The 26,880-nt window shown below is 38.5% G+C and overlaps 1 protein-coding gene and 1 pseudogene across 1 annotated transcript; one reads left to right on the forward strand and one right to left on the reverse strand.

Annotated features, from left to right (window-relative positions):
- Positions 1-12,986: 12,986 nt before the first annotated feature.
- On the forward strand, positions 12,987-14,032 carry LOC143633465 (uncharacterized). Its single transcript, XM_077101772.1, has 3 exons — positions 12,987-13,187; positions 13,254-13,488; positions 13,563-14,032. Exons 1-3 carry the CDS (start codon positions 12,987-12,989, stop codon positions 14,030-14,032), a joined length of 906 nt encoding a protein of 301 aa, XP_076957887.1.
- Positions 14,033-15,578: 1,546 nt separating this feature from the next.
- Positions 15,579-16,788, reverse strand: LOC143633424 (zinc finger protein 1-like; annotated as a pseudogene).
- Positions 16,789-26,880: the final 10,092 nt, after the last annotated feature.

Below are 26,880 nucleotides of genomic sequence, written 5' to 3' on the forward strand. Positions count from 1 at the left end.
TGGGGAGAAGGCTGGTTTCTTGCTTGGTCTAGGACTTGCAGAGAAAGGCATCCCGCCTTCCAATTTTCCTTTACACGATGTTGATACTGAAGCTGCCTATGACCAAGCTGTGAACCAGTATGCTGCCTTCCCGCATCCGGTTGTGGAGAAGGTGAATGAAGTTGCTGCTGCTGATGACGGGCTAGCTGTTCTCGAAGCTTTCCTCGAACCGCCGCAGCCGACTGATGGTGCGGGTTCAAGTGGGTTTGGAGGAAGTGGTCCCGAAGCTTGAATCTTGAGATTCCTTCCAACCGTTAGGATAGATTTGTATTTTTTGTAGGCGGGTAGATACCTAGCCATTTTGTAATGTTTGAACAACTTTTATTGTGAATATAAATGTTTTGTTAACGCCTTGCCTTGTAAACATTATATGATTTGCTCATGCATATTTTAGTTTAACTTAGCAATTTTCTAAGTGTTTTGAATAAGTTAACCTCTCGACGCGTGTTAGATAATAGGTTAATGTTCTGTTTCCTCTATCATGATTGTGCGGGTTGGACCGTCACTTTCACTTAGTAGGATGACCAAACTTTATCTATATCTGACCTGCGTGAAGGTTTTCCTCATCTTCCCCTTAGAAATATTTACTGTTTTTGTGTTTATGCGGGTTGTGCCGCTTTCCACACGCAACGACTTACTTCCTCACTTATTTATGCGGTGAATACCGGCATATCAGTGTGGTCAGTTCATAAGTATAATGGTAAGGCTATCAACACAATGTGATAAGGAGAATCATTTCCATTAGAAGTGGCTCTAGGCCTTTTCTTTACAAGTTTGGAATTGATCTACATGTAACATCTGCGTAATTGAGCTCCATTCCATGTTCTTGGGATGGGGGTGCCATCGAGCCTTTCGAGCCGGTATGCGCCCTTTCCCAAAACTTCTTTAATAATGTATGGCCCTTCCCAGACCGGGGCCAGCTTTCCTGGGCGCTCTTGGTTCGAAGCCTCGTTGTTACGCAGTATGTAGTCTCCGACATTGAAGTTGCAGAGTTTCACCCGCGTATTGTAGTACTTTTGCATTTGTCGCTTGTAGTTCTCTTCACGCGTTGCGGCTAGGTCTCTGCGCTCTTCGGTTAGCATAAGGTCTAACCGTCTTTCCGCATCATTGTCTTCTGGTTGAGTTATGACTCTTGGTGAGGGTAGACCAATCTCGACTGGAACCATGGCTTCAGTGCCATAGGTGAGGCTGAACGGAGTCTCGCCCGTGCTTGCTTTTTTCAGCGTTCTGTTTGCCCAAAGGACATGTGGAACTTCGTCCACCCAGCCGGATCTATGCTCCTAGAGTCTTTTCTTTATGCCGTCGACGATGCTCTTGTTTGCTCTTTCCACCTCACCATTACCCTGCGGGTGTGCCACTGAGGTAAAGGTGTGGGTGATTTGAAGCTCTTTCAGCCACTTTTGTAGCTTCTGGTCAGCAAAGTTGGTGCCGTTATCGCTCACCAAATTCTGTGGAAGTCCAAAACGACAAATAATAAATTCCCAAATAAATTTTTTGATATGTTTTGCGGTTGTTTGGGCTAAGGGTTTTGCTTCTATCCACTTGGTGAAGTAGTCGATGGCTACCACTAGGAACTGAACGTTCCCTGCTGCTGTTGGAAATGGGCCTGTCACATCGATGGCCCACTTCTGGAATGGCCATGAAGAAGTGACTGGAACAAGTTCGTTCTTCGGGCGATGCGTGTTGGGTGCGTAAAGCTGGCATGACCTACATTTTTTGATGTAGGCCAGCGCATCCGTGTGCATCCCCGGCCAAAAGTATCCCACGTTGTTTCGCTTAGCTACAACTGCGCGTGGACCTGCGTGTACTCCACAGATGCCTTCGTGTACTTCCCTTAGGAGGTAGTCGGCATCTTAGTCGTCAACGCATCTGAGGAGTAGGCCAAGAAAGTTACGCATGTAAAGTATGTCATCAACAAGTTGATAGTTCAGTGATTTACAGCGTATCTTTCTTGCATGTGTCTTCGACTCTAGTAGTATACCCGCTGCAAGGTAATTTATGATTGGTGTCATCCATGTTTCCGTGCCGGTTTGGATGACACAAATTTCCTTGTGCGGGACTGATGGTGCTCCAGGAAGTTCAACGCGGATGTCAAGCCGAATAGCGTAAGTGTATTCTTGGCCTGCCGGGTTAATTAGTTTTAACCCTGCGCCAGAACCTTCGTTGTTGGCTGCTCCATCAGTATAGAGTCGCCAGACATCGTTAATGTCTTGTGCTGGAGAGGGTTGAGCCTCTTCCTGGCATTCTTTTTCCAGCGATGCGGGGACTTCCGCAATAAAGTCGGCCAAGACCTGGCCTTTTATGGCTGGTCTTGGCTTGTACTTTATCGCGTATTCCCCAAACTCAATTGCCCATTTGGCTAGGCGTCCCGACAACTCGGGTTTGCCTAGAACGTTTGCAAGTTTGAAGTTGGTGAGAATGGTGATTGGGTGACCTTAGAAATATCGTCTTAGCCTGCGTGAAGCCTGTACAAGTGCTAAGACTAATTTTTCCAGGGTAGAGTACCGGGTTTCCACGTCCGTTAAGACGCGGCTTACATAGTAGATGGGCATCTGGATGCCTTTTCGTTCTACTAGTAAGACTGCCCGGGTTGCTCTGTCTGTGGCGGAGAGGTAGAGAATTAATTCCTCCCCCACTTCTGGTGCTGTGAGCGTTGGGAGTTCGATCAAGCGTGACCGAATCTCTTGAAAAGCTGCTTCCGCTTCTGGTGTCCAGCGGAAGTGCGTTTTCTTCAAGCAATTTCTCAATGTTGACACGAATGGGAACGACCTATCCGCATGGTTTGCCAAAAAGCGGTTAAGTGCGACTAGTCGTCCATTCAGTGTCTGAGCCTGTTTGATGGTAGTAGGTGATTCCATTTTCATAATGGCTTCGACCTTTTCAGGGTTCGCTCTGAAGCCATCTTTGGTAACGATGACTCCTAAGAACTTCCCTTCTTCCATCCCAAAAGAACACTTGCTCGGGTTGAGCTTCATGTTTATTTTTCTGAGCGTGTTGAAAGTTTCTTCGATGTCTGTCAACATCGCCTCTGGCTCAAGGCTTTTGATGACCAAGTCATCCATGTAAACCTCTAAGTTCCTCCCGATTTGGGCATGGAACTCTTTGTCCATCAGGCGTTGGTACGTGGACCCAGCATTCTTAAGTCCGAATGACATCATTTGGTAACAAAATGTGCCATCGGGCGTCCGAAATGCGGTTTTGTCCTGATCGTCAACGGCCATGTGGATTTGATGGTATCCCTTATACGCATCAAGGAAGCATTTAAGGCGAAACGGTGCTAACGAATCTACCTTAAGGTTAATTTCGGGTAACGGGTAACAATCCTTGGGGCATGCTTTGTTTAGGTCTTTAAAATCTATGCACATGCGCCATTGTTTGTTAGATTTCGGTACCATGACGGGATTTGCAACCCATGTTTGATATTTACTAACGCGTACGATGCCTGCGTCAAGGAGTTCCTTGACTTGGGTTCTACTCGCATTAGCCTGTTCCGCACCTATTACGCGACGCTTTTGTATGACCGGCGTAAAAGCCGGGTCACACTTGAGCTTATGCTCCGCCTTACTTCGGGGTACACTAGTCATGTCAGCTGGTGTCCACGCGAAGATGTCAGCATTTTTTTGCAATAAGCGTTTGAGTAAGGTGCGCATGGGATTAGTGATTGTTGGGCCAATGGTAAAGGCTTGGTTAGGGTACTTGCCATTGAAGGCCCATTCTTCCGGCTCGGTAATGGTTGGTTTAGCCATCTTTGGTTTGGGTTTAGATGAGACAGATGCGATGCATACCTGGGGAATACCTGTGATCATCGCGACACCCTCAGCTGTTGGCCATCCCATCATCCCATGGACCGAAGACACCACGACATTAAATCTTGCCATCCCATCTCTCCCGAAGAGAATGTCATATGTGTGGTATGGCTTCCTCATTACAACGAAGTCCACGTCTTCTGTGCGGGAGTACTTCCCGTCCGTGAGAGTGACGGGGAAGGATAGGATACCCAAGGGGGTGTTTGTGCTGCCATCGAACCCTTCTATCGAGGCGTAAACTGTTTCTAGGCGTTATTTGTCTTCGTCGTCTAGCTTGTCGAAGAAATGCCTGTACATGACCGTTGACGAAGCGCCGTTATCAGCAAGAGTGCGGGAGGTGATGTAGTGCCCCAGCTGGCTTTTGATAACTATGGGGCCTTCTTTGTTGGGTCCTCCTGGCACACGCGGGAAGCGCACTTCAGCTTCCTTCCACGCACTTGGCTCTGTTGTTCGTCGTTTTCTTCCTCTGATGTTGCCATGAACCATGTGAATGCTGATGTCGACGGGCTTTCGTCCATTGACCTTGTACCGATTGTCATTCCTCCCTCCGTTCTTGATTGACGCCACGAGGTGTGTGAGTTTCCCATCTTTGACGAATGTTTCGTACGATATCCTTCAAAGATGTGCACTCCTCCGTGGTGTGGCCTTTTGTCCCGTGGAAGTCACAGGATTTGGTCTGATCAGCGTTATGACGATGTCGGATTATCGGAGCCTTTGGCCATGGGAGTTTCTCGGTGGCAAATATCTCGGTGACGCTTTTGGTGAGTGGCGTCCATATGGGATTCCGGTTTGACGAGTGCGTGTTGTCCCTTCCGCTTAATAGAGGGCGAGAGCTGGGTGAGGTGTCAAAGTTTATCCTTGACTGCCAAATACCAAGCTTCCTCTTTTTATTTTGTCGGGCGGTACGGACGTTATTTTCTCTTGTTCTCTGCGTGTAGAGGTTTGTGCTCTGAGGAAGATTTCTACCCAGTTGCTTCTCCGTCTCGGTGAAGCGTTTAGCTGCCGTCATGATGGCATCCCACGTGGATGGCATGCCATCTTTACCCGTCAACGTGCGGATGAGCTCTGGGTACTCAGCGCCCTGGATGAAAGCGGTGCGAACAAGATCTTCGCTAATGGTGCCCAGACTTAGCTTCTTTGAGTTGAAGCGAGTGATGAAGTCTAGCAAAGATTCGTCTTCCTCTCGGACGCAGTTGAGGATCGCCCACTGCTCTTCAGTATATTTTCTTTGTTGACTGAAGTGCTGGCTGAACTTGTGCTGGAAGTCTGCCCAATCATAGATGTGGTGGACCGGTAGACGATCAAACCACGCTCTGGCTGCCCCGACGAGCGTCATTTGGAACATGTAACACCACGTGGGTTCCGTCCAATTACTGACGGTTGCCCCCGCTGTAAATCTATTCAGGTGATCGTCCGGGTCAGATATGCCATCGTAAGTGCCTATGTTGGACATCTGTTTGGCACTCTTTGGAGCGATTGCTTCCGCAATGTCGCTTGCGAATTTGGACGTTCCCGCATTCGCAACAGTTGGTCTGAAAGTTTTGGAGAAGTCACGTGGGTTTCCCCCCGTGTTCTTTGGTTTGAAGGTTTCCTCGAAATTTCTCTTCGAGTGGAAGTCTTCTTTACGCTTCCCTTTCGCCTTATGACGAGGGTTTGCGTCACTGTCAGATTCTTCCCAATCTTCATCATCCACATACTCGCAATCGTTGCTCATGTTGAGCTGTTGTCTAGTGCTTCGGAATTTGTCATTGGCATGCTGGAGTGAACATAAACGTTCGTCCAACTCAGCCTGGAATTCTTTCTGACGTGCTTCCGCCCAAGCTTTAACTTGTTCAAGTGTTTGTTGGGGAAGTCTCTTCTGTTGTTTCTCCACCTGGGTATCAATGAATCCCAGGGGTGGATTGTTTACTGCACTTGCCCCGGCTTGGGTAACCGGGGTAGTGTTCGTAAAAATCGTGTATTCACCGGTGTTCCCCCCAGGAGCTGGGGTTGTGGTTACCGGAGTTTCTTGGTCACTCGGTGGCCTTGGCGTTGGAGTAACCTTAACTATCTTTCCAGAAGTTTGAAAAAACTGAGAAAAAGAATTAGTTCTAGCTTAATGCACGGATGGCGCCAATGAGAAAAATTCTTGAGATATATAGTTACCGAGAGATTTTAAACTTTTTCAGATTATAATATAAGAAGGAGAACCTTTACTATGAATCTCGTTCATTCCGTTTTCTCCTTGGGAAACTTTTGAATTCTTGCAAAAACAAACCCATTCCCATCTCCCTCTATACAACTATACAAAGAAAATTTGCTCCTAGTGTCCTGAAAGTTTGCAAAGGTGATTTGGAACAACATACAAGTATGGTGCAGCTTCTGAACGCCATCAGGAAACTTTGTTTTGGAGGTTAATGAATTTCCAAAGTCCCTAAACATAGCCAAACCTTTGAGGAAGTTGGTTCAAGCATTAATGGTGGCAACACTATTTTTCATATGTGTTAAGAATGTTAGATGTGATCATGGTAAAATGTCGTCAACTGGTGAGCAACAATGGTTTAATGAGTCAAAGGTTCTTAAAGGTTCATTAGTAACAGTTAAATGGCAAGTTAAACTTTAGGGGTTAACCTCATACCATAGTTAAGTTGTGAGAATTGAGAAGATATCGCATTTAGGTTGTTTTCTTACAACTTACATAGTTGAGGGGTGTAATGTTTCAAGTGCACAAGCTAGTTTGTTAAATAGCTCGTAAGAGTTGGTTATAAGCAAAACATGCTAAAAAAGACGGCTATGATCAATCTCTCTCGTTTTGATTTCGTTTTCTGTATATATTTCTGTAATTCGTCTATTTTTTCAATTCTTTCGAGGTTGTAAACCCCAAATCAGTTGTATGTTGTAGGGAGTGATTTAATAAGATCGTAATCTAGGCTTTCGTGTGTTCTTCATGTGTTCATTCGATTTATTTCCATATCGATAACAATATGGAAAGTGAGGTAGGAAAAAATTTTCAATTAAATTACATCCGGAAAAAGCGATTGCCGATATCAAGGTAGGCATTTTCCTTTTGGATTAGAGACATGACAAGATCAAAATCTTGATTAATTGAATCATTTTAATAATGTTTTTTTTAAGTTTTTGTCTACCTAAATTGTTTTATTATCGCTATTTGTAATTTGCACTAGGATCTTGCTAGTCGTTTTAATTTAATAGTTGTCCACCACTAAAAAAGAAGCAACAACATATTTAGAGCTTGAGAAATACAAACGAGATCTCTCTTAGATTGTAAGATTTTGACATCGTATTATTTTAAGATAATCCTTAAAATATTATAGAAGAAGACAAACCCTACCTTGATTAATTATGCATCATTCCATACTTAAATGTGTTTAACTTAACTGCAAAGCATTAATTTACTTTTTATTATAAAATTTTCCACAAAATGGTACTCATAGCCCTTGCATTATTAGGGCTTTTTTAATCATAAAATCTTCTCCACTCTTAAAAAATAAATTAAACAAATTACTTCAAAATCAATTATGAATTTTAAATTTGCAAGACAAATTGCTAATTAATCACATGTTTTGAACTTCTAATGTAAAAAACTTAAAAGTAACTTATTATTTGATTTAAAACACGTCCATCGTACGTAATTTGCCAATTGATCATGATCCCAGCAAAAGTAGTTGAAGTGAGGCACCCAAGACTAATTTAAAGGGGAAGGTTTTGGGTTCAAGTTTCACATGTGATAAATTACAGGTTCCAAATAAGGCTATGAAGTTTTCTCACATATGGTAAGTTTCCCATGGAGAGTGATCCGGGGAGTGGAGTAGGGACTGATTGGCGGACTGATGTACGTGTTTCCTTTCGAGGGCTTGGCAGCCTAACACCCCACGGTTCTGGCCATACTTTGAAAATGAAGATGATCGGGTGGTTCAGCGTGGCCCGTGAGTGATCTAAATTGTCGTTCAATCATTCATAAAAATAAAAGTAATTTGCCAATTTACAGTGATTAAAAGTAACTTTAATCTAACATAGCGTGATGTACCTAGCTCGAAAATATTGTATATCGTGAAAATTACAATTTCTATGATATAATCAAGTGTTAGTAAAAGATTAGTTCTTAGATACAGTGGCGGAGGTACGGCTTGGCCACCGGGTTCGTCCGAACCCGATCTTTTTTCGGTTTTATATATAGCCTTGGTATCGAATTAACGAGCGAACCCGCTCTTTTTCGGCGAGCGAACCCAGTAACAAAGGCGAAATACGTTGAAAGAAAAGGTATCTTTGCTATGAATTAGATATGTAGGTGCCGTGAAAATGAAGAAGAAAGAATGAAATATTGAAATATGCATGCTTAACCTTCCAGATGCCTTATTTATGGTTAATTGTGTTTTGGGTCATTTCTATGCCCAACCTAATACTTTTAACCCTTTTCACACATCCCCTTTGATCATTTATTTTGTCTAGGGTGAGTGCAAGACAATTTATACTTTCTTTACTCCTTTACATTTAATTTAATTTAATTTAGTGAGCAAACTATGCTTCAAAAATCTTTAGTATCTTTTATTTGAATTTTCTTAATTTTTCAGATGGTAACCAAAATTATTATATAATAATGAATTCTAAAAAGTAATTGTGATTCCTAGTTTATAAGATTGTTTAAAAGTTTGGGTTGAACCTCTTATTATGTTAATTAAGCATTAGTCAATTAAGTTTGTAATATTACTTCTATTTCTATTTGATAGGGTCTCTTCTAAATAAAAAGTTCAAATCTAACATATATCCTTCAACCCAACTTAATGTTTAATTTCTGTCATTTTTTCTATCCATTTTTCTTTAATTTTAATTTTAAAATAACCAAATCAAATTTAGTAAAAAAACAAGTTTAGTTTTTATTTGTTGACTGACGATTATATATATATGATACTTGCATTTGTTATATTAAAAATAATTACTTTTTGAAAGTCGCGATTAAAAATGTTAACAATCGTTTTCAAAGAATGTAATATACTTTTTTTTATTTAAAATGACTTTGTATTTTGTTGAACGCTGACAATGCCCTTTTGTTATGATAGTGAAATTGTATTCTATATATCTGACCCACCTGGGTCCGAAAATTTTGATGGCGAAAAGAAATATTCAAACACCGAAAAATCCCGAACCCATAGGAAAAATTTCCTGGCTCCGCCACTTAGATACATGGTACAAGGTTATTTAGTTTATGTATCATCGTTATGTTTTGTTAATTGACATGACAAAAACCACTATGACCAACTTTGTTTTACATATTATTAACAAAAATGTACGTCTTTTGACTTATTTTTTTATGAGAATTTAGACAAATCACATATTATTCATTTATAGTGAAAAGTATTAGATCATAAGGAATTTTAAGTTTGATCTCAAATATTATCATCCCGTTTTGGCATTTTGGCTGCGGACGAAAGGAGAAACAATACTTAAGTATGTATTTGGGGTGGGGGGGGGATGGTGTTCAGGTTGAATGACCTCGTAGAAATTCTACACTATAATAACCAAAAAAACAAATCAGTTGTCGTTTCCTACAAAGAAAGTTGTCAATCTTGCTTGGTATGAAGAGCTAAATGTTAAAATGGTACTCGATCGAGCCACTCTTGTTCTACCAGGAATACTTAAGCAAATATATACCACGTCGTTAGTCTACATGGAATATATTAGGTTATATGGCGATTTAGCCTCAAATGCCATCAACGCAATTTAAATGTTTTGCTTGTGGAATGTGGATCAGAGTGGAGTCTATAATTAAGTTCGCTCAACAGAAACCTCAATAGACATGTTGAAAAGTCCTCATATAGTTAACAAGAAATAAAGTTGGGGATATGGCAAATCAGACAATCTTAATTGATTTGCATAGCTGAAATGAGGATGAGCTAGAAGAAATTTATTTTCCTATTTAAGAACACAAATTATTTAAAGTCATAAAAGAGAGATCATTTAGATTTAGCTCAACTGATATTTAAGGGGAAGTGAAGATTTGGGATAGAGACCGCATGCCTCATCACTCCCGTAGGCCTGATTTTTTTATTTTTTTAAAAAAATATGTATTCTTAATGTTTAAGTCAATTACTCAACTTATTTAAGTCCATCTTTATATAAAAATAAAAAGGTATATTGGCATTTTGGTATGGAATGATACCAAAACATTATAGAAGAAGACAAACCCTACCTTCTTAATGTTTAAGCCAATTACTCAACTTATTTAAGACCAAAATGCAGGTCACCGGAAAAATGTTTTTGTCTGGAAAAATCACATGTTTTTTCCGGAAAACACCACCTGAACACCACCATCACCACCAATTGTCTCACCAACCACAACCACTTGAGCACCACCAACCGATTCCAACGACGGTTCTAAGTTTCCGGGGACCTAAAAAATTGGGGCTTTTACGTACTAGAAAAAGTTTCTAAATGTCCGATACAAAGTTACAAAGATGCTTGGGTTAAAAATGTTGAGTTTTTTTTTTTTTAAATGTGAGTTTTCTGGCAAAAAAAATTTTTTCCGGCGACGTGCTACTAACGGTGTTAAGATTTTGTTAGTCGCGGACCGTTGAAAACAAATACGTTACAAGTTGAAACCGTCATGAGCCAATTTGTTAGCAAGAAACAAAGTTGGGGATATGGCAAATCAGACAATGTGTTGATTAATTTGCATAGCTGAAATGAGTACGAGCTAGAAGATATTTACTTTTCTAATTAAGGACACAAATAATTTAAAGTCATAAAAGAGAGATCAATGAGGGTTAGCTCAACTGATATCAGATGGAAAATGAAGATTTGAGATAGAGACCCCATGCCTCATCACTCCCGTAGGCCTGATTTTTTTAGAAAAATAATATGTATTTATAATATTTAAAATCAATTACTCAACTAATTTAAGCCCATTGTTATGTAGATATAAAAATTGCATAACCCAAATCGTAATAAAGTAAATTAATTTAAAATTTTAATTGTTTAAACACAATAAAAAAATCTTTTTACTTAGGCCCAAATTATTTTTGCCTTTAGCTTAAATTTTTTTTAATAATTCTTGAAACGACCTGATTATTATTATTATTATTATTATTATTATTATAAAACTGACAATGGGTGTTACTTTTAAACGTGAAAAACAGACTTTGAGTTTATAAACTCAAAATTAGTTGTGTTATTGGGGGAGGGGTGGTTATCACTCATCACACACCTCACCCAATCAAATGATATCACATCACCAACCCCAAATTCATCACATGTGATGGCTTTTTTACTAGGGGTGGTGGTGTGGTGGTGTGTGATGAATTTTTTTTTTTGCAAGATTAAATGTTACAAAGATAAATAAATAAATAAAAACCGACAAAAAAATGGTTGATATAGGCCTCGTCACGTTTCTGCCAACTTAGCCGACTTTTATATAATTTTTATAGCATTCAAAAGTTCAAGGTTTAATTCGTAAATTATTCTAAATTCTGTTTTGAAAAAATGTGAAAGTTAATGGGTTAAATGTGTAAATTGTATTTAAAATATAATAATAATAATAATACTAACAAAACCAGCTCCTTCTTCCCTATTCTTAAACACTCCTTCTTCCCTGTTTTTTTTCCGGTGAACCCCCCCCCCCCCACACACACCTCCCAACGGCTCCCAACGGTCATTTTTTTCCTCGAGAACCCCACCATCACCCTTCATCACGCGTGACACCCATCACGCAAAATCCATTTTTTCCGCGTGACAAAGGGGCGGCGGCGGTGTGGAGAGGCTCACCACGCGTGATGGGAGCTCCATCACGCACCGCCCCATCCCCCCTTATATGGGGACTGGCCGGGGGCATAACATGTTCATGTTGACGGATCCTCATTTTCAATGCATAATTTTTCTTGTTTTTTGTGATGTTTAATGAGGGAAATCTTGATGGAAGGAAGCAGAAGACAGCATCCTGAAACTAAGGTGATGTTTGTTTTTGCTTCAAACATCTTCAGGAGAGTAATGTCTGCAGGCGCGCAGACAATCAGCTGTGAAGACAGTTTGTTTTTTTAAAAGAATAAGATCTGCAAACAGCTTATAACTTCTTAAAACAAAAGCTATTGAAACATGCTTCAAACGTCTTCATCCTCCACAACCGGTCGTCCAGCCCTTCCAACCCTAGCCACCGCCTCCGTCGCTCCTCCACTCGCCGGCAGCCATCGCCACCGCCTCTGCTCCTCCAGGTACACTCCTTCTCTTCCTCTCTCCCTTGGTTCCGGTCGCCATAACCACCGCCATACCGCCTCCTGCTCTCTCCCTTGGTTCGGTCGCCATACCGCCGCCATAACCACCGTTCGACCACCTCCGTCGACCCCCCGCTGCTTCATCATTAAACCGTTCGACCACCGCCGTTCGACCACCTCGTTCTGGTGGTTGTGTTTTGGGCTGATTTGGTCTGCTTATATAAATTGAAAGAGTCGAGAAGTTTTATCGTGATTCATACAATCCGTTCAGTTTCTCTCTCAAACATCAATTTTGTTCATCTTCTGTTAATTTAGGGTTTTGATTCTTAAATCCGTTTGTTTTCCAGTTTTAGTCTTTATGATTGTTGTAATCAGTAGATAGATTCTAGTGTACCAGATGTGCTATAAGTGTGTATTTTAGAGTTTGATTGTCTGGTTGTTTTTGTTTGAGAGTTGTTGAAGATTTATGAAATTGGTAGTAGTTTTCAGAGATATATGGCAAGATTGGTAGTAGTTTTCAGAGAAGTCAACATATATAAATGATTTCTTTTATTTTGGTCCATAAACTTTCGTCTTTAGGAAAATACATTTTAAGAAAAAAGAGTGTGTCGGTTTATGGTATTTGACCCAAACCACCTTTGATTTGTTTTTGTTAAGCCATTTGTTTTTGTTATGGTATTTGAGTATTGTGAACCCATGATTGTTTTTGTTATGCTATTTGAGTATTGTGAACAAATGATTGGCTTAGAGCCTATAGATCCCTTGTTTTTGGCAGCATTTAACATTTTTGGTCAGTCGATACAAATGAGACAAGCATGGGAACAATCAACAAAGCATTGAACTCCTTCGTATGTCACGTGATTCATTTGTTCGACTTTGCACACATTTTAGAGTGAAAGGTTGGTTAAAAGATAGCAAACACATCTCCGTTGAAGAAAAAATGGCTATGTTTCTGATGATGCTCGGTCACAATCAACGGTTTTCCGTTATTAAACGTAGATTTCAACACTCGAAACAAACAATTCATAAGTATTTTCATGAAGTGTTGGCAACAATGATGGAGTTTGCTAAAGAGGTTATAGTACCAACATCTAATCCAAATACTCCAAGACGTAATAAAAGATTACGAAGAGTTTTTAAGGTACGTCCTAAAAGTCCTATTGTGATCTCTTTCCATGTATATTATTAACGATTAAATTCTATATAGGGAGCGATTGGTGCACTTGATGGAACTTTGATACATGCCATTGTCCCTGTTCATAAACAACATTTGTATAGAGGAAGAGGAAAAGGCGAGTGCTATCAAAATGTTTTGGCCATTTGTGACTTCAATATGGTATTTACCTTTCTGGTGGCCGGATGGGAAGGAGTAGCACATGATTCTAGAATATTGTCTGAATCTTTAACAAATGCTAATGCACCATTTCCACTACCTCCTCCGGGTATATATATTACAATCTCAACTTTATTTCTTATATTACATATATAGTTTTGATGCATGCATCGTCTTTTTTAGATAAATATTATCTATGTGATGCCGCGTATGCACACACTCGTGGATTTATGGCACCATATCGAAATGTGAGGTACTGGCTTGGAGATTTTCGAAGAAATCGTGCATTGACCGAAAAAGAAAAGTTCAACCACGCACATGCAAAACTTAGAAATGTTATTGAACGTTCTTATGGGGTATTAAAGGCACGTTTTCCAATATTAAAAAAAATGGCGCCTTTCTCGTTGGTTACACAACGAAATATTACGATTGCATGTTTTGCACTTCACAATTTTATACGGAAAGAGGGTTTAAGCGATGACCTTTTTGATGAATATGATCACCCAAATGTACGTTTTCAAGATGGAGATGAAGATGCACAAGATAATGGTGAAGAAGGAGAAGCTCGACATGGAAGTGCAGCGGATCGTGAATTCATGAGTCAACTTCGAGATCAAATAGCACAACAATTAATGCAAAACAATGTGCTTTGAGTTTATTTTATGTTATGTGTTTTTTAAACTTGTTTTTAATATTATAATTTTATGTAACTTGAATGTTAAATAACTTCTATCCAGTGAGATAAGTTTGATAATTTACATATTTTCAGTTTATGCAGACAGTATCAACTTATAAAAACAAACAGTCTTATTTTTTCAGCTTACAGAGCTTCAGACCACATCTTCAGCTGCAGACATAAAAACAGATGAAATCAGCTTACAGACAGTTTATGTCTGCAAAAACAAACAGCACCTAAATAAAGTTTCTTTTGTCATTTTTAAACAAATCTTGAATTCTTCAATTTATTTATTGATCATGTTTAGGGAAAATCCACTTCAACCCCTTTTTTCAGCAACTTTTTTTTATTAATTAACTAGTTAATTTGTAAAATTCATTTAATTAGTCTTGTTTATGTAGTTTAAATAAATTAACATTTCAATTTAGAGATGAATATTTGGTACATAGTATCGATAGTTTTGATATTATATTCAATACACACTCCTTATAAAATAATACAACTAATTTATGAAAAGTGGATACAACATACTATATTGAATATATCAGTACGATACTAGTATTTGTACTCGATACCAAATACCCATCTCTAATTCAAATCTCATAGATGAAAAAAAAACTAAGAAAGAGTTGCCATTCAAAAAACAATATATCTATATATAAGTCCTTTAAATGAAAAACTTGCTTAACCCTATATAAAACAAATATCATTTTTAAATTGTTTCCAAAGTTTTGTATTATTATTATTGTCAACTTATTTTACTACAGTAATAATTATAAAAAATAATCCTTTTTAAATTCAAATGAGCTTTTCTCAACTGACATTGGAGAAGAAGTGAAGATTTGGATGAAGCCTGAAAAGGTTTCAGGCTTGAATCCGATCCTAATTGGGTTTTACCGAAGTGCCCTTTGGTCAGTGGGTTTTTCATGGACCGGAGATTGGGAGCTTGGGCTACCCAGTGTTGTCTGTGATCATTTTACATGGGGTCGCCTTTTAAATTAGTTGGTCTTAAAAAAAACCATTCACCTTTCTCTGAGTATACATTAAAGTCGATCAGTTTCTCCGTTGTGTATACTATGACAACATCAAAATCAGTGTTTACTTATAATGAATTAAATATAACAATTATTTCACTTCAAATCATAAATGCAAGCCAAACGCCTAAACCCAAAAGGATAATTGTTTGTTCGATTTTGAATAACAAATAAAACTAGACTTGTGGGGAATATAAATATTATTAATCTTAATAATAATATATAAAACATAGTTCTCTGGTTGATTCTTTGGACTATACTTCCTACTACACTCTTTCTTGCCATCCCCACTTTTGTTTGGTGGGGTGGGTTAGAAAACTTAGAAATGATGAAACTAAAATAAACATAAAAGAACAATAACTAAAACAATCTTACTTTCCAAGATCTAAATATACACACTATTTTCAATTAAAAGAAAAATAAACAAAAAAGTAAAGGAAACATAAGTATAATGGATCCTCAACCACAAAGTTTTTTTTTTTTTTTTTGAACAAAATGTAACATGAATTGACTAGAGCTTGAGGGACAGATCAAGTTTTTGGAATTCATCTTGATTGGCCTTAACTAACTCCGGCCACCATAAACCACCAATCTCATCTTTCATGGTGGAGTTGTTTATTCCTGTTCTAAGCACTTCAAACCGCCCAACACCACCGTGGGATGGTTGCTGAGCAACATGAGGTCTTGATGACCATCCTTTTTCTCCATAAAAGCTCTTGAACCCGACGAAGAACTCGAATTGTTATTATAAGGTTTGTGGATCATTTAGTGTACCTGAATTCCAAGTGATCTGTTGTTGTTATAGCCATGAAAAGGAAGTGATGAAAAGGTGGAAGTGTAGTTTTGATCATGGTGGTGTTGTTGATGCATATATGCATGACCAAAAGCTGCAGCTGCTGAAATCATTGGAGTTGAATAATATCCCATTCTTTGTCCTCTTTTTGCAAGATTTCTCTCTCTTTTGTGGGCATTTTGGTGGCCACCTAGAGCTTGTGAGCTATAGAATTTTCTTTGACAGTAGTTGCATGAGAAAACCCTAGGTTCACTTGCATCTGCTGCTTGTACTTGTGTTGTACTTTCTGATGAAGTGACCATGTTTAAACTCTCTATAAGATTCAGTTCTTGATTCAATCTTGATTCATCATTTCCTTCAAAAGTTTCTTCTTCTTCTTGTTCTTTTTCGTTATCGGCATCATAAGTTCCAGTCTTTTTCGGGTTATGGAATTCGGTATCGGTTAATGGATCACAAGAAGAAAGTAATTCATCTTCATTTGACATGTTCTTGGTTTGAACTTTGAAGGGGTGTGTGAAATTGAAAGGGGAGAAAGAAGTAGTTTTGGAAAGTGAATGCTTTGTGCTTTAAGTGGAAAAAATACTATGTGAAAGAGGTTTCCTAGATAAAGACTAAAGAGACATGATTTTATTTTAGTTAAAGTACAGTACAGTTTAGGTAAAGCTTTTAATCTGAGTCACAAATAGTTGAGTTGCAGTCTAATCATGTTACTACATTCATACCCTATGCTGTTAAAGTGGTACCTTGTCATAGATTTAATCATTTTTGCAATATACCATACTTCTAGGGGAAAAGTTTTCACCTGAGGCAAATATAGACCTAATCGAACACACGAATTATAATTCAGGAATGCATATTGACTTCTATTTAATTTGCTAGTTACAACTTACAAGGGCCCATTTTACCCGTAACCACCAGCTAGTCAATGAATTACACCTCATATTTACCCGTAAGTATACAAATTGATGGAGGTAATGTTTCAAAGTACCTAAGTATCCATATACACACAACAATCGTTCATCTTTGGTTTACTTTTTTTATGTGTTCCACCCAGCCTTCAACTTGTTAAATCGGTAGCATTCCCTCTTTTCGTATTGAAAGAAAGAAAAAATCTCTATAATTTGATATTATTAAGAGCATTTACGTTGGAGCCTCCATCCTTATTGCTATAATTTACTCCCTCCGCCCATTTGAAAGTGTCCACATTTCCATTTTAGTTTGTCCCATTACAAATGTTCACTTTCAAAATTTATTAATTAATTTACAATTTACCCTTAAAATGCAATCATTCAAAGTTTCTTGAATTTGTCATTTTATATATGTCAAGGGCAGTATAGTCATTTGTTAAGAAAAAAATGCAATCATTCAAACTTTCTTAAATTTTATGTTTTTCAAACCATGACACTTGTAGAGGGACGGAGGGAGTAATTACAAAAACACATTTTTCTTTGAATCTTGCTTACTTTTCAAAACCTCTCACATCAAATCTTCTATCTCTATTTCTATCTTTATTTTACTCACAAACACTTATTTTATTTATTTTTCTTTATCTATACACCCTGAACAGATTATAAAGAGTTGAATATGAAAGAACTCACATCCTATTCTTCATACAAAAAAATTGGCCTAACGCAACATTTATTTCACAAAAAAACTGCATTAGGTGAAGTTGCGCTAGATCTAGTGCAACATTTTTATTTGATAATGCAACTGTTTCTTTCAAATGCAACACTTTAAAGGGTTGCATTATCTAACAAAAACAGTTGCATTATCTAACAAAAAAGTTGCATTATCTAACAGAAACAGTTGCATTATCTAACAAAAAGATTCATTAGGTCTAATGCAACTTCAACTAATGCAGCTTTTTTTGTGAAATAAGGGTTGTCTTAGACCAATTTTTTTGTAGAGATATCTCTATCTATAGATTTTAACTGAAAACATTATTTTTCTTTAAATTTTGTTTATATAAAAAAAATCTCATATTTCACTCTATTTCTATCAATATATTACTCATAAACATTTATTTTATCAATTTTTTTCTTATACTTACAGACATTATATAGAATGATAACATTTTGTAAATAGAGAGTTACTATTACTATCTGCTACATATTTTTAAAGTATGAAGAATATGATGTGAAAGTTAAGTTAAAAACTATATTTTTCTTCATACTTTAGAGATGAATGGGTATGAGACTCTAAATATAAAGACATGCTTCAGTTTTCTATAATTTTTTCTCTATTAACATAGAGAATCTAATGTAATAGTGTTTTAGTTGTTTTTTCTATTTTTTTTTCTTTGTATTATATAGAAAATATGAATATAGAGGCTTCGCCACCGCCATCAGCGGGTAATGGCATGCAGGTAGTCCGGCAGCACCGCCACCGCTCCACCACTTTTTATTCGAACACAGAGAAAGACGAGGTGTTTTAGTTGTTTTCTCTAATTTTTTATATTATATAGAAAATATGAATATAGAGGCTTCATCGTTGCAACCTGTAACATCCCGAAAATTCTAGAATAATATTTAATGTTATACCTGCGTCGGGTGAATTATTTGAGTTAGTGGGATAATATGATAATATGATAAAAAGCTTAAGGGGTAGCGGGCTTGGTTAATAGAATTAAAGATGGACCAAAAAGGAAAGATGGGCCTTAGGTCCATGGGCTTAAGGGAGTATAAATACCCCTCAAACCCTAATCATTTCCATTTTTATCCAAATCTACACTATAGCCTACACCTTGATAAACACACACAAACATCATCCTATAACCCGAGCCAAGATTCGAAGGTGGAAACCCGAACCCGTTGGTGCTAGATCTTCGTGGAGAACCAACAACATCAAGGCTTAACCGTGTTCGTAAACTGACTCGTTTAAGGTACGTCTATATTTAGAAATCGTTCATATAGGTTCGGTTTGGTTTGGGAAATCATAGAATTGTTATAGTATGTTATAAACGAGTCCAAAGCAACAAATCTTATGGAAATCGATTAACATTTGATGGGTTAATTGTTAGCCTAATAGAACCCGTATGTATATACATAAATCGCACCCTGTAAACTCAGATATTTGAATGATTGGACCCTTGGGGTATGTGCGCGCTGCATAGACGATTCCAATGATACCAAAATCATGATATTCCGTTAAGAATTGAAGGTTTAATTGCAGATCTAAGATATGTTGACTGTTATTGTTCTTGACGATTTTGACTTTGACCTTGAGTCAAAGTCTGGATAAGAACTAGATGATTCGTTATAATGAGGATAACGAATCAGGTAGATGTTACTCGTCTGTCAAGATAACGAATTAGCTACCCAGTTCGTCATGTCCAAATAACGAATCAAGCGGTTCGTTACTCACCATTCGTCATAATTCAGATTAACAATTAGGCTGTGTCTGAGTAACGAATTAGGCTGTGTCTGAGTAACGAATCAGATGAAGATAAGGTAACGAATCGGTTAGCGAGTCAGAATCAATTCGTTATAATTGAGGTAACGAACTAGGCCATTCGTGATAGCGAACGAAGGAGGATTAGGCTTAATTCGTTGTAGCAATCATGTTAGCGAATTAGAAAATGACCTAAAATTCTAATGGAAAGTGTGTTAAGACAGTTAATGGTCCAAGCTGACCTGGCAGCTTAACCCCAGCCAGGGGCTCTGCCCCTTGGACCCCGCTAGGGGCTGCCGCCCCTAGAAACCCGCTGCCAGGGGCGCTGCCCTCGGACCCCCGTTCGTTGTGGGCTATTGTAAGACTAGAAACGTGATATGGGTAGTGATAGTTAATCGTTACGTGTAATTGTTATACATTTAGACGTACACATCTCACGGAAGGAGTAACCATCAACAGTGAACGTAACCGAGTTCAGGTGAGTTTCTAGCCCCATTCCTTGTTATGTTTTCGGGGCTATGTGCATACTCGATGTGATAGTTAATACACTTACCCTAAATTGGTAAGTGTATGCCATGTATGATTTATATGTTATCTATATATGTCTTGAATGAGAATGAAAGCTTGTCAGTACGTGAATGATCTTCGGATATTGCACGTACTGTCAGGTTAATAAAATAGACATGGATATTGTGTGTAATGTAAAGATGAGGGCTTGTCGGTACGTGAACGATCTTCGGATATTGCACGTAATGTCATGTTATAAATATATATTTGAATATTGTATGTAATGTAAAGATGATTGCTTGTCGGTACGTGAACGATCTTCGGATATTGCATGTATTGCCAAGTATAGTGATTGTCTCCTTATATAGATATTAAATAATAAATTATGTACATAGTTCCTTCTACGGATAATATATATTGAGTGTTCCTTCTATAGAAAGCACGGTGTTCCTTTAATGGAAAGCATAGTGTTCCTTTAATGGAAAGTACATTGTTCCTTTAATGGAAAGCATAGTGTTCCTTTAATGGAAAGTACAGTGTTCCTTTAATGGAAAGCATAGTATTCCTTTAATGGAAAGCATAGTGTTCCTTCTATGGAAATATATAGGATGTTCCTTCTATGGAAGTATATAGAGCGTCCTTCTATGGAGAATTTATACAGAGCGTCCTTCTATGGAATATATATATATAGCACGGCAATGCCCATGGTTCTTTTAAAGAGCTAGCATGAGGTTGGCACATGACACGGATTGAGCGGCTGGCATCTGAAGATGAAAGAAATGGTGTTTTAAATATGATGTTCATTATCATGGTTTTAAAGAAAAGATTTAATGTTTTGTAATGAATGATTTAAGTTAACGTTTTCGCGAAAGTTTTAATAAACTCTGATCTATAGAACTGTGTTTATGAGTAAATCTAACGTTAAAGTCGGGGCCTTACAAGTTGGTATCAGAGCAAAGTTCGAGAGATTTAAGCATCCTACATGCTTAGACTCGAACAGAGAATGATATTTCAGTAAGACAAGAAAGAAGATGCCAGTTCAAGATAGCCATGTGTCACTCAAGCAAGCTCAGTAAGGTAAAGTGTATGGTAAATAATGTATGTTAATGTTAGCTTATTTGCTAAATGAAGATATAGGCAGGTTAGGGATAGGATTTCTTGATTGTTTGATTGATTAACTGTTTGAAAGTAGGAACTAGCACAAGTGAAATCATAAAGGGAAGTATGTAGAACCTGAGGAGTAATGCAAATAGTTAATTACATTTGATCAACGTCATTAACTACTTAGTTTACGAACCATGTGCTAAATAATTCCTAAAGTGATAACATTTGTGTTTCCTTATAGAATACGAATGACGGGAGCAAGAAGGTTTGTTGGTAAAGGAGGTCATACTGGACGTCCTGGTAGGCCACATGTTGTCCGGGAACCTTCTGAAGAACCAGTTACTACCACGAGAAACAATGAAAGTGAAACTCTGCAAGGACCAAGCAGCGATGAAGGGTATCAACTGGATCCTGTTGTTCAATTAGCCATTGTTCAAGCAGTAGCTGCTACAGTAAAGAAATTACGTCCTGGAAAGTCTGCCAAAGGACATGTAAAGACCACTGAGATGACAGGAGAAGAAGGTGAGAAAGGTGATGGCAATGAAGGAGGAGCGAAAGGAACCAAACGATCCGCAGATGTCGGGGAGCATGCAAGGAGGAAGACACAGAAGAGAGCAAACAAGGAAACAAGCAAAGTGTGCGGAAAGATGCACGGTGGTGACTGCAAATGGGGTAAGGGTACCAACGTTTGTCATAAGTGTGGTAAAGCTCATGGTGGAGAGTGCAGGCTTGGATCGAATGTCTGTTACAAGTGTGGAGAGGTGGGACATTATGCTCCTGACTGCACTACAAGGCCCGCGTGTTACAGATGCGGAAAAACTGATCACAAGGAAAGGAAGTGCAAGGGAACAGGGGCGGGATGCGCGAAAGTGAAAGGAGCATAGGCAAAGGAAAACTGCAGAGAGGAAAGCTTGATGAAGGCATAATTATTTAGACAATAGTTTAAATTTCATTTTAAGTATGATTACCTAAGAACTTGTTCTGTGTTAAGGTTTAAAACTTATGATTATCTATGACGTGTAATTTATTGAGTTTGGATGATTATTTATGTTATGATAAAATGACGTGCAAGAAAATGGCGTTAAATGGTAGGAGGAATGTCGTACTTGACACCGATTGTGTTTTCCCCTTTTAGAATACGAATGGCTGGAGCTGGGGAAATTGTTGGAACCGGAGGTCGCACTGGACGTAGTGGCAGGCCTCGGGTTGTCCGACAACCCTCGGTAGAAACAACATTCAACACCGGAGACGAAGGAAGTGCAGCTGCAGGAAACCCGAGCAACAAAGAAGGGGTTCAACTTGACCCTGCGATTCAAGCAGCCATTGTTCAAGCTGTAGCCGCGGATGTGAAGAACCAGATCCCCGAGGGATCTGCTGGAAGTCATGGGGGAACCGCTGAAGGGTCAGGGGTAAATGGTAAGAAAGATGGTGATAGAGAGAAGGGTGACTCGGGTGAAGCTGGATCTGTGAAATTTGATGATGGAAAGGGTGGCCGAGATGGGTGTAACTACAAGTCCTTCAAAGGGTGTGACCCGCCAAAGTTGACTGGTCTAGGAGACGCAATCGCTACTCTCCAATGGGTAACCACTATGGACAAGATTATCCGAATTAGCGAGTGTCGTCCCGACCAAGCAGTGGGTTACGCCGCTCAGTCATTTGAGGATGAGGCTATGTACTGGTGGGAAACTGTGGAACAAAGGAAGACCCGAGAAGAGGTTAGGGCGATGAGATGGAATGACCTAAAGGAGTTGGTGATGAAGAGGTTCTGAGCTGATACCGAAGTTGAAAGAGTGGAGATGAAGTTCCTGAACTTGAAAGCGGGAAAGATGACACACCGGGAGTATACTACTGAATTCAACCGCATGTCTAGGTTGGTACCTGACATGGTGAACACCGAAGCTAAGAGGATCAAGTGTTATGTAATGGGACTTCCTCAGAATGTTCGCATTTTGGTTAAGGCTAGTTGATGTATATAAAAATATACATCTTTTTAGCATCAAATAATCTCTAAAAACTGCAACTTCTATCGTATAATATAGTTAAAATAACTACTTATCATGTTAAAATATATTTTCAGGTGAATCCAAGTCTCAAACGAAGAAACGAATGAAAAGCCAAAGAAAAACCAAAGAAAACAGCAAAACATGGGGCTGTGCTTAAGGAAACATGGGGCTGTGCTTCAGGAAACATTGGGCTGTGCTTTTGGAAACACGGGGCTGTGCTTTCAGGAAACACGGGGACGTGCTTTTGGAAGCACGGGGCCGTGCTCACCTTTCAGAAACGACAAAAAGAATTAGCACATGTCACTAAAAAGCATGGGGGCGTGCCTCAGGAAGCACGGGGCCGTGCTTACCTTCCAGAAACGACAAATTTAGCACATGTCACTAAAAATCACGGGGCTGTGCCTTCCAACCACGGGGCCGTGGACACGTCACAGAAAAGACAAAACAAATATGGCACATGTCATAAAAATGCACGGGGTCGTGCTCATCAAGAACGGGGCCGTGCTTCACACTCCAGATTGCCTTTAAATAGTGGTTCTTGTGCTATTTGAAGGGTGTGCCTTGAAAAGAATTCTCTCCGGGTTTCACTTATAAAAACACACACTAACACTCACTTTGAAGATCTAGTGAAGAGTTTGAAGGTTTGGAGGTTATCACCACTAATCATCATCATCAACCATCATCATCATCATTAAGAAGAAAGATTCATCTACATTTGGTTAGATTGTTCCAAGTTTAATCATGTATTTGTTATTATCAATCATCTTAATTTTTATCACTATGCTCATTATGAGCTAAACTCCTTTTACCATCTAAAATCTATGAAGAAGCTTTGTTTTACTTGATAATTATACAAAACATGCGGTGTAGTCTAGTAAAGTACATGGTTATATTACAATTATCTTTTGATGAGAAATGTTTCACCATATTAAATCACTAATTCAAAGTTGGTGGTTGTCAATTATATTGGCAATCGTTCATGATCGATTCATGTTCTTGAAAGATAGAAATACTTTGATACATTATCAAAACATGGATCCTTATATTGTACTTAGAAATGACGAGATATAAATTATGATGTATTTCTCTAAGTCTTGGTAATCCGAAAATGGCTTTGCTTAGGATATCATGCTAGTTAAAGAAATCATATGTTATTGGAATGTGTAATTATAACCTACATAAATCAACCAAGGGGAGGTTGTGTGACTAAACTACAACCACCCGAAGTTGTTAGAATTGGTATTTGAGAAATCGAAGTTAATCCTAATCTTTCTACTTTACGAAACTACTTGCCAACTTAAATTGATATCATTGAGATGGCATGACATTAGGAAAGGGTGGACTTTAAAATGCGCATGTTATCTCCTTAGTGCCAAAGATGCTCACTTAAGGTTTAAGGAGCTATCTATCATACATTGCTACGACAAGTTTACCACATGTTTAAATATTAATTATCAATGTTAAAATTGAGTGGATTCTTGATCTTAGATGGTAACCTTCGCATAATTGAACAACCCGTTTAGAATCTCTTTTCTTGGTCACCTATATATTATATATAAGTATTTATATTTTATAAGAAGTTTGAAGAAAATTAACCCCAAAATTATTAAAACCTCCGATTAAAGTAAAACAACGATTCATTATTAGAAACATTTGTGTCCACGGATCGATACTTGGTTCTTACCAATACTATTCTACATATACGATAGGTACACTTGCCTATTTTGTGTGTGTTTAGTCTTTGTAGAAATCACTTTTATAAACTTAAAACACGATCTTGTGCAAAAGCAACTCATCCAACCTTTCATAATATTACTACCACACGCACAACAACAATCAAGTTTTTGGCGCCGTTGTCGGGGATACACGGTACGTTTCTAAGAACGATCCAAGTTTTAATTTAATCATTGTCTATAATTGTACAAATTTTTAACTTCTATTTTATTAAACTATATAATTTTACGGCTAGCCTACTTTTTACCTTTAGTTACCTTACTTTACTTTAGTTTAACTAACTTAGACATTAGTATAGTTTAAAAAGCTTAGTTTAACTTAGACTAACCTTTAGATTAACTTTAGCTAACTTTTACTTTAGTATAATTTTGATTTAGCCTCATGTATGTCCTCTACTTTTGAGCGTGAGCTTGTTTCTCCAATTTCTGAACCGGAACGACTCTTTCATCGACGAACTTGTAAACGGACTACAGAAACCGCAAAAGCAATCAAAGACGAATCAGTAGACACCACCGCATCAGGAGAAAATCAAACCGAAGAAATGATGGCGGCCCATAACAATGAGCCGAACATGAGCTAGTATGCCAAGCCAACTCTCGAAGGCTATGGCAATGGAGTGGCTCCACCCGAAATTACCGAAAATTTCGAAATCAAATCTAGCACCATTCATATAGAGAAAATTTCGAAACCGCAGAAGCAATCAAAGATGAATCAGTAGACACCACCGCATCAGGAGAAAATCAAACCGAAGAAATGATGGCGGCCCAGAACAATGAGCCGAACATGAGCCAGTATGCCAAGCCAACTCTCGAAGGCTATGGCAATGAAGTGGCTCCACCCGAAATTACCGAAAATTTCGAAATCAAATCTAGCACCATTCATATGGTGGAAAATTCAGTTCAATTTCATGGTCTCCTTGACGAAGACCCTCTTTCTCACATATCTCGATTTCTACGAATCTGCGGAACCTTTAAAATTAAAAACTGTTCAGACGATCAAATCAAACTTAAACTCTTTCCTTTCTCTTTAAAGGGCCAAGCCTTAGAATGGATAGAATCTATTTCCTCTGGTTCCATCACCACTTGGGACCAGATGGTTGAACAGTTTCTCCTCAAATATTTTCCGCCCGATAAAACTGCCAAATACCAAGCCAGCATTACCGGATTCCGGACCGATGATGATGAGTCGTTACACACAACATGGGAGAGATACAAAAGTCTTCTAAGAATATGTCCACATCATGGACTGAGCGTATGGTTACAAGTTCAAACTTTCTTTGATGGACAACCCAGTCAAAACAAACAGGCCATCGACCAAATCGCTGGTGGAGACCTGGGATCCAAATCACCTAACGAAGCATTTGAAATCCTGGAGAAAGCCGCAAAGAAGAGTTTCTCTTACAACCCACCAAGATCTGCACCTACCCATAAAGGAATACACCACGCAGACTCCAACACTCTTGTCACAGCACAACTTGAAGCTCTTTCTAAAAAATTCGAACAACTTCAAGCCGAACTATCAAAAACCAGACTCACCTGTGACACTTGTGGAGGAAGTCATAAGACGAGTGACCGTAAACAAGTCATTATGGCCATGGAAGAAGTCGATTTCATCGCTCGACAGAACAACGCTTTCAGCAATAACTACAATCCAGGATGGAGAAACCACCCGAATTTCAGCTGGAAAGACGGAGGTAACACTCAACCTTTATCCGGATTCGAAAAGAGACCTATGAATCAACCCTTCCATCCTAAACCTCAATTTCAAGATCAAAGTTCTAGTAGCCATCAAAACCCAAGCTACTCGAAGATCGAAGAAATGCTAATTCAATTGATGACCAAAACAAATGAAGCAGAAAAGAAAGCCGACTCAAGAGCTGTTGATATCAGCGGAGTATTATTAAAACATGAAGCCGATCTCAAAAGTCAACAAGCATCGCTTCAGAACCTAGAAACCCAAATTGGATAAAGTTTTAATATGTGTTTTAATTATCAATGACTTAATGCGTGTTTTATGTATTATTTTAAAGTTAGACTGGAGTTGTCTGAATTAATTATGCTAAGAAACTGTTATGAGTTGATTTTGGTCATGAATGATTGTTGTGTTGTGATAAATGTTATCTTAGACAATAGTGTTAAGTAGGACGAAACGTGGTCCCTTGAAAGGGCGAGACGAGATTTGTAACATCGAGGGTCTCATGGACAAGCTACCTTAAATAGCTAAAGCACAAGAACACAGCTCGGTAACTGCAAATCAGGAG

The sequence above is a fragment of the Bidens hawaiensis genome, unplaced genomic scaffold (assembly GCF_021521415.1).
Source record: "Bidens hawaiensis isolate Kalapana, Puna unplaced genomic scaffold, B.hawaiensis_p1.1 tig00006734_1, whole genome shotgun sequence".
Lineage (NCBI taxonomy): Eukaryota > Viridiplantae > Streptophyta > Magnoliopsida > Asterales > Asteraceae > Bidens > Bidens hawaiensis.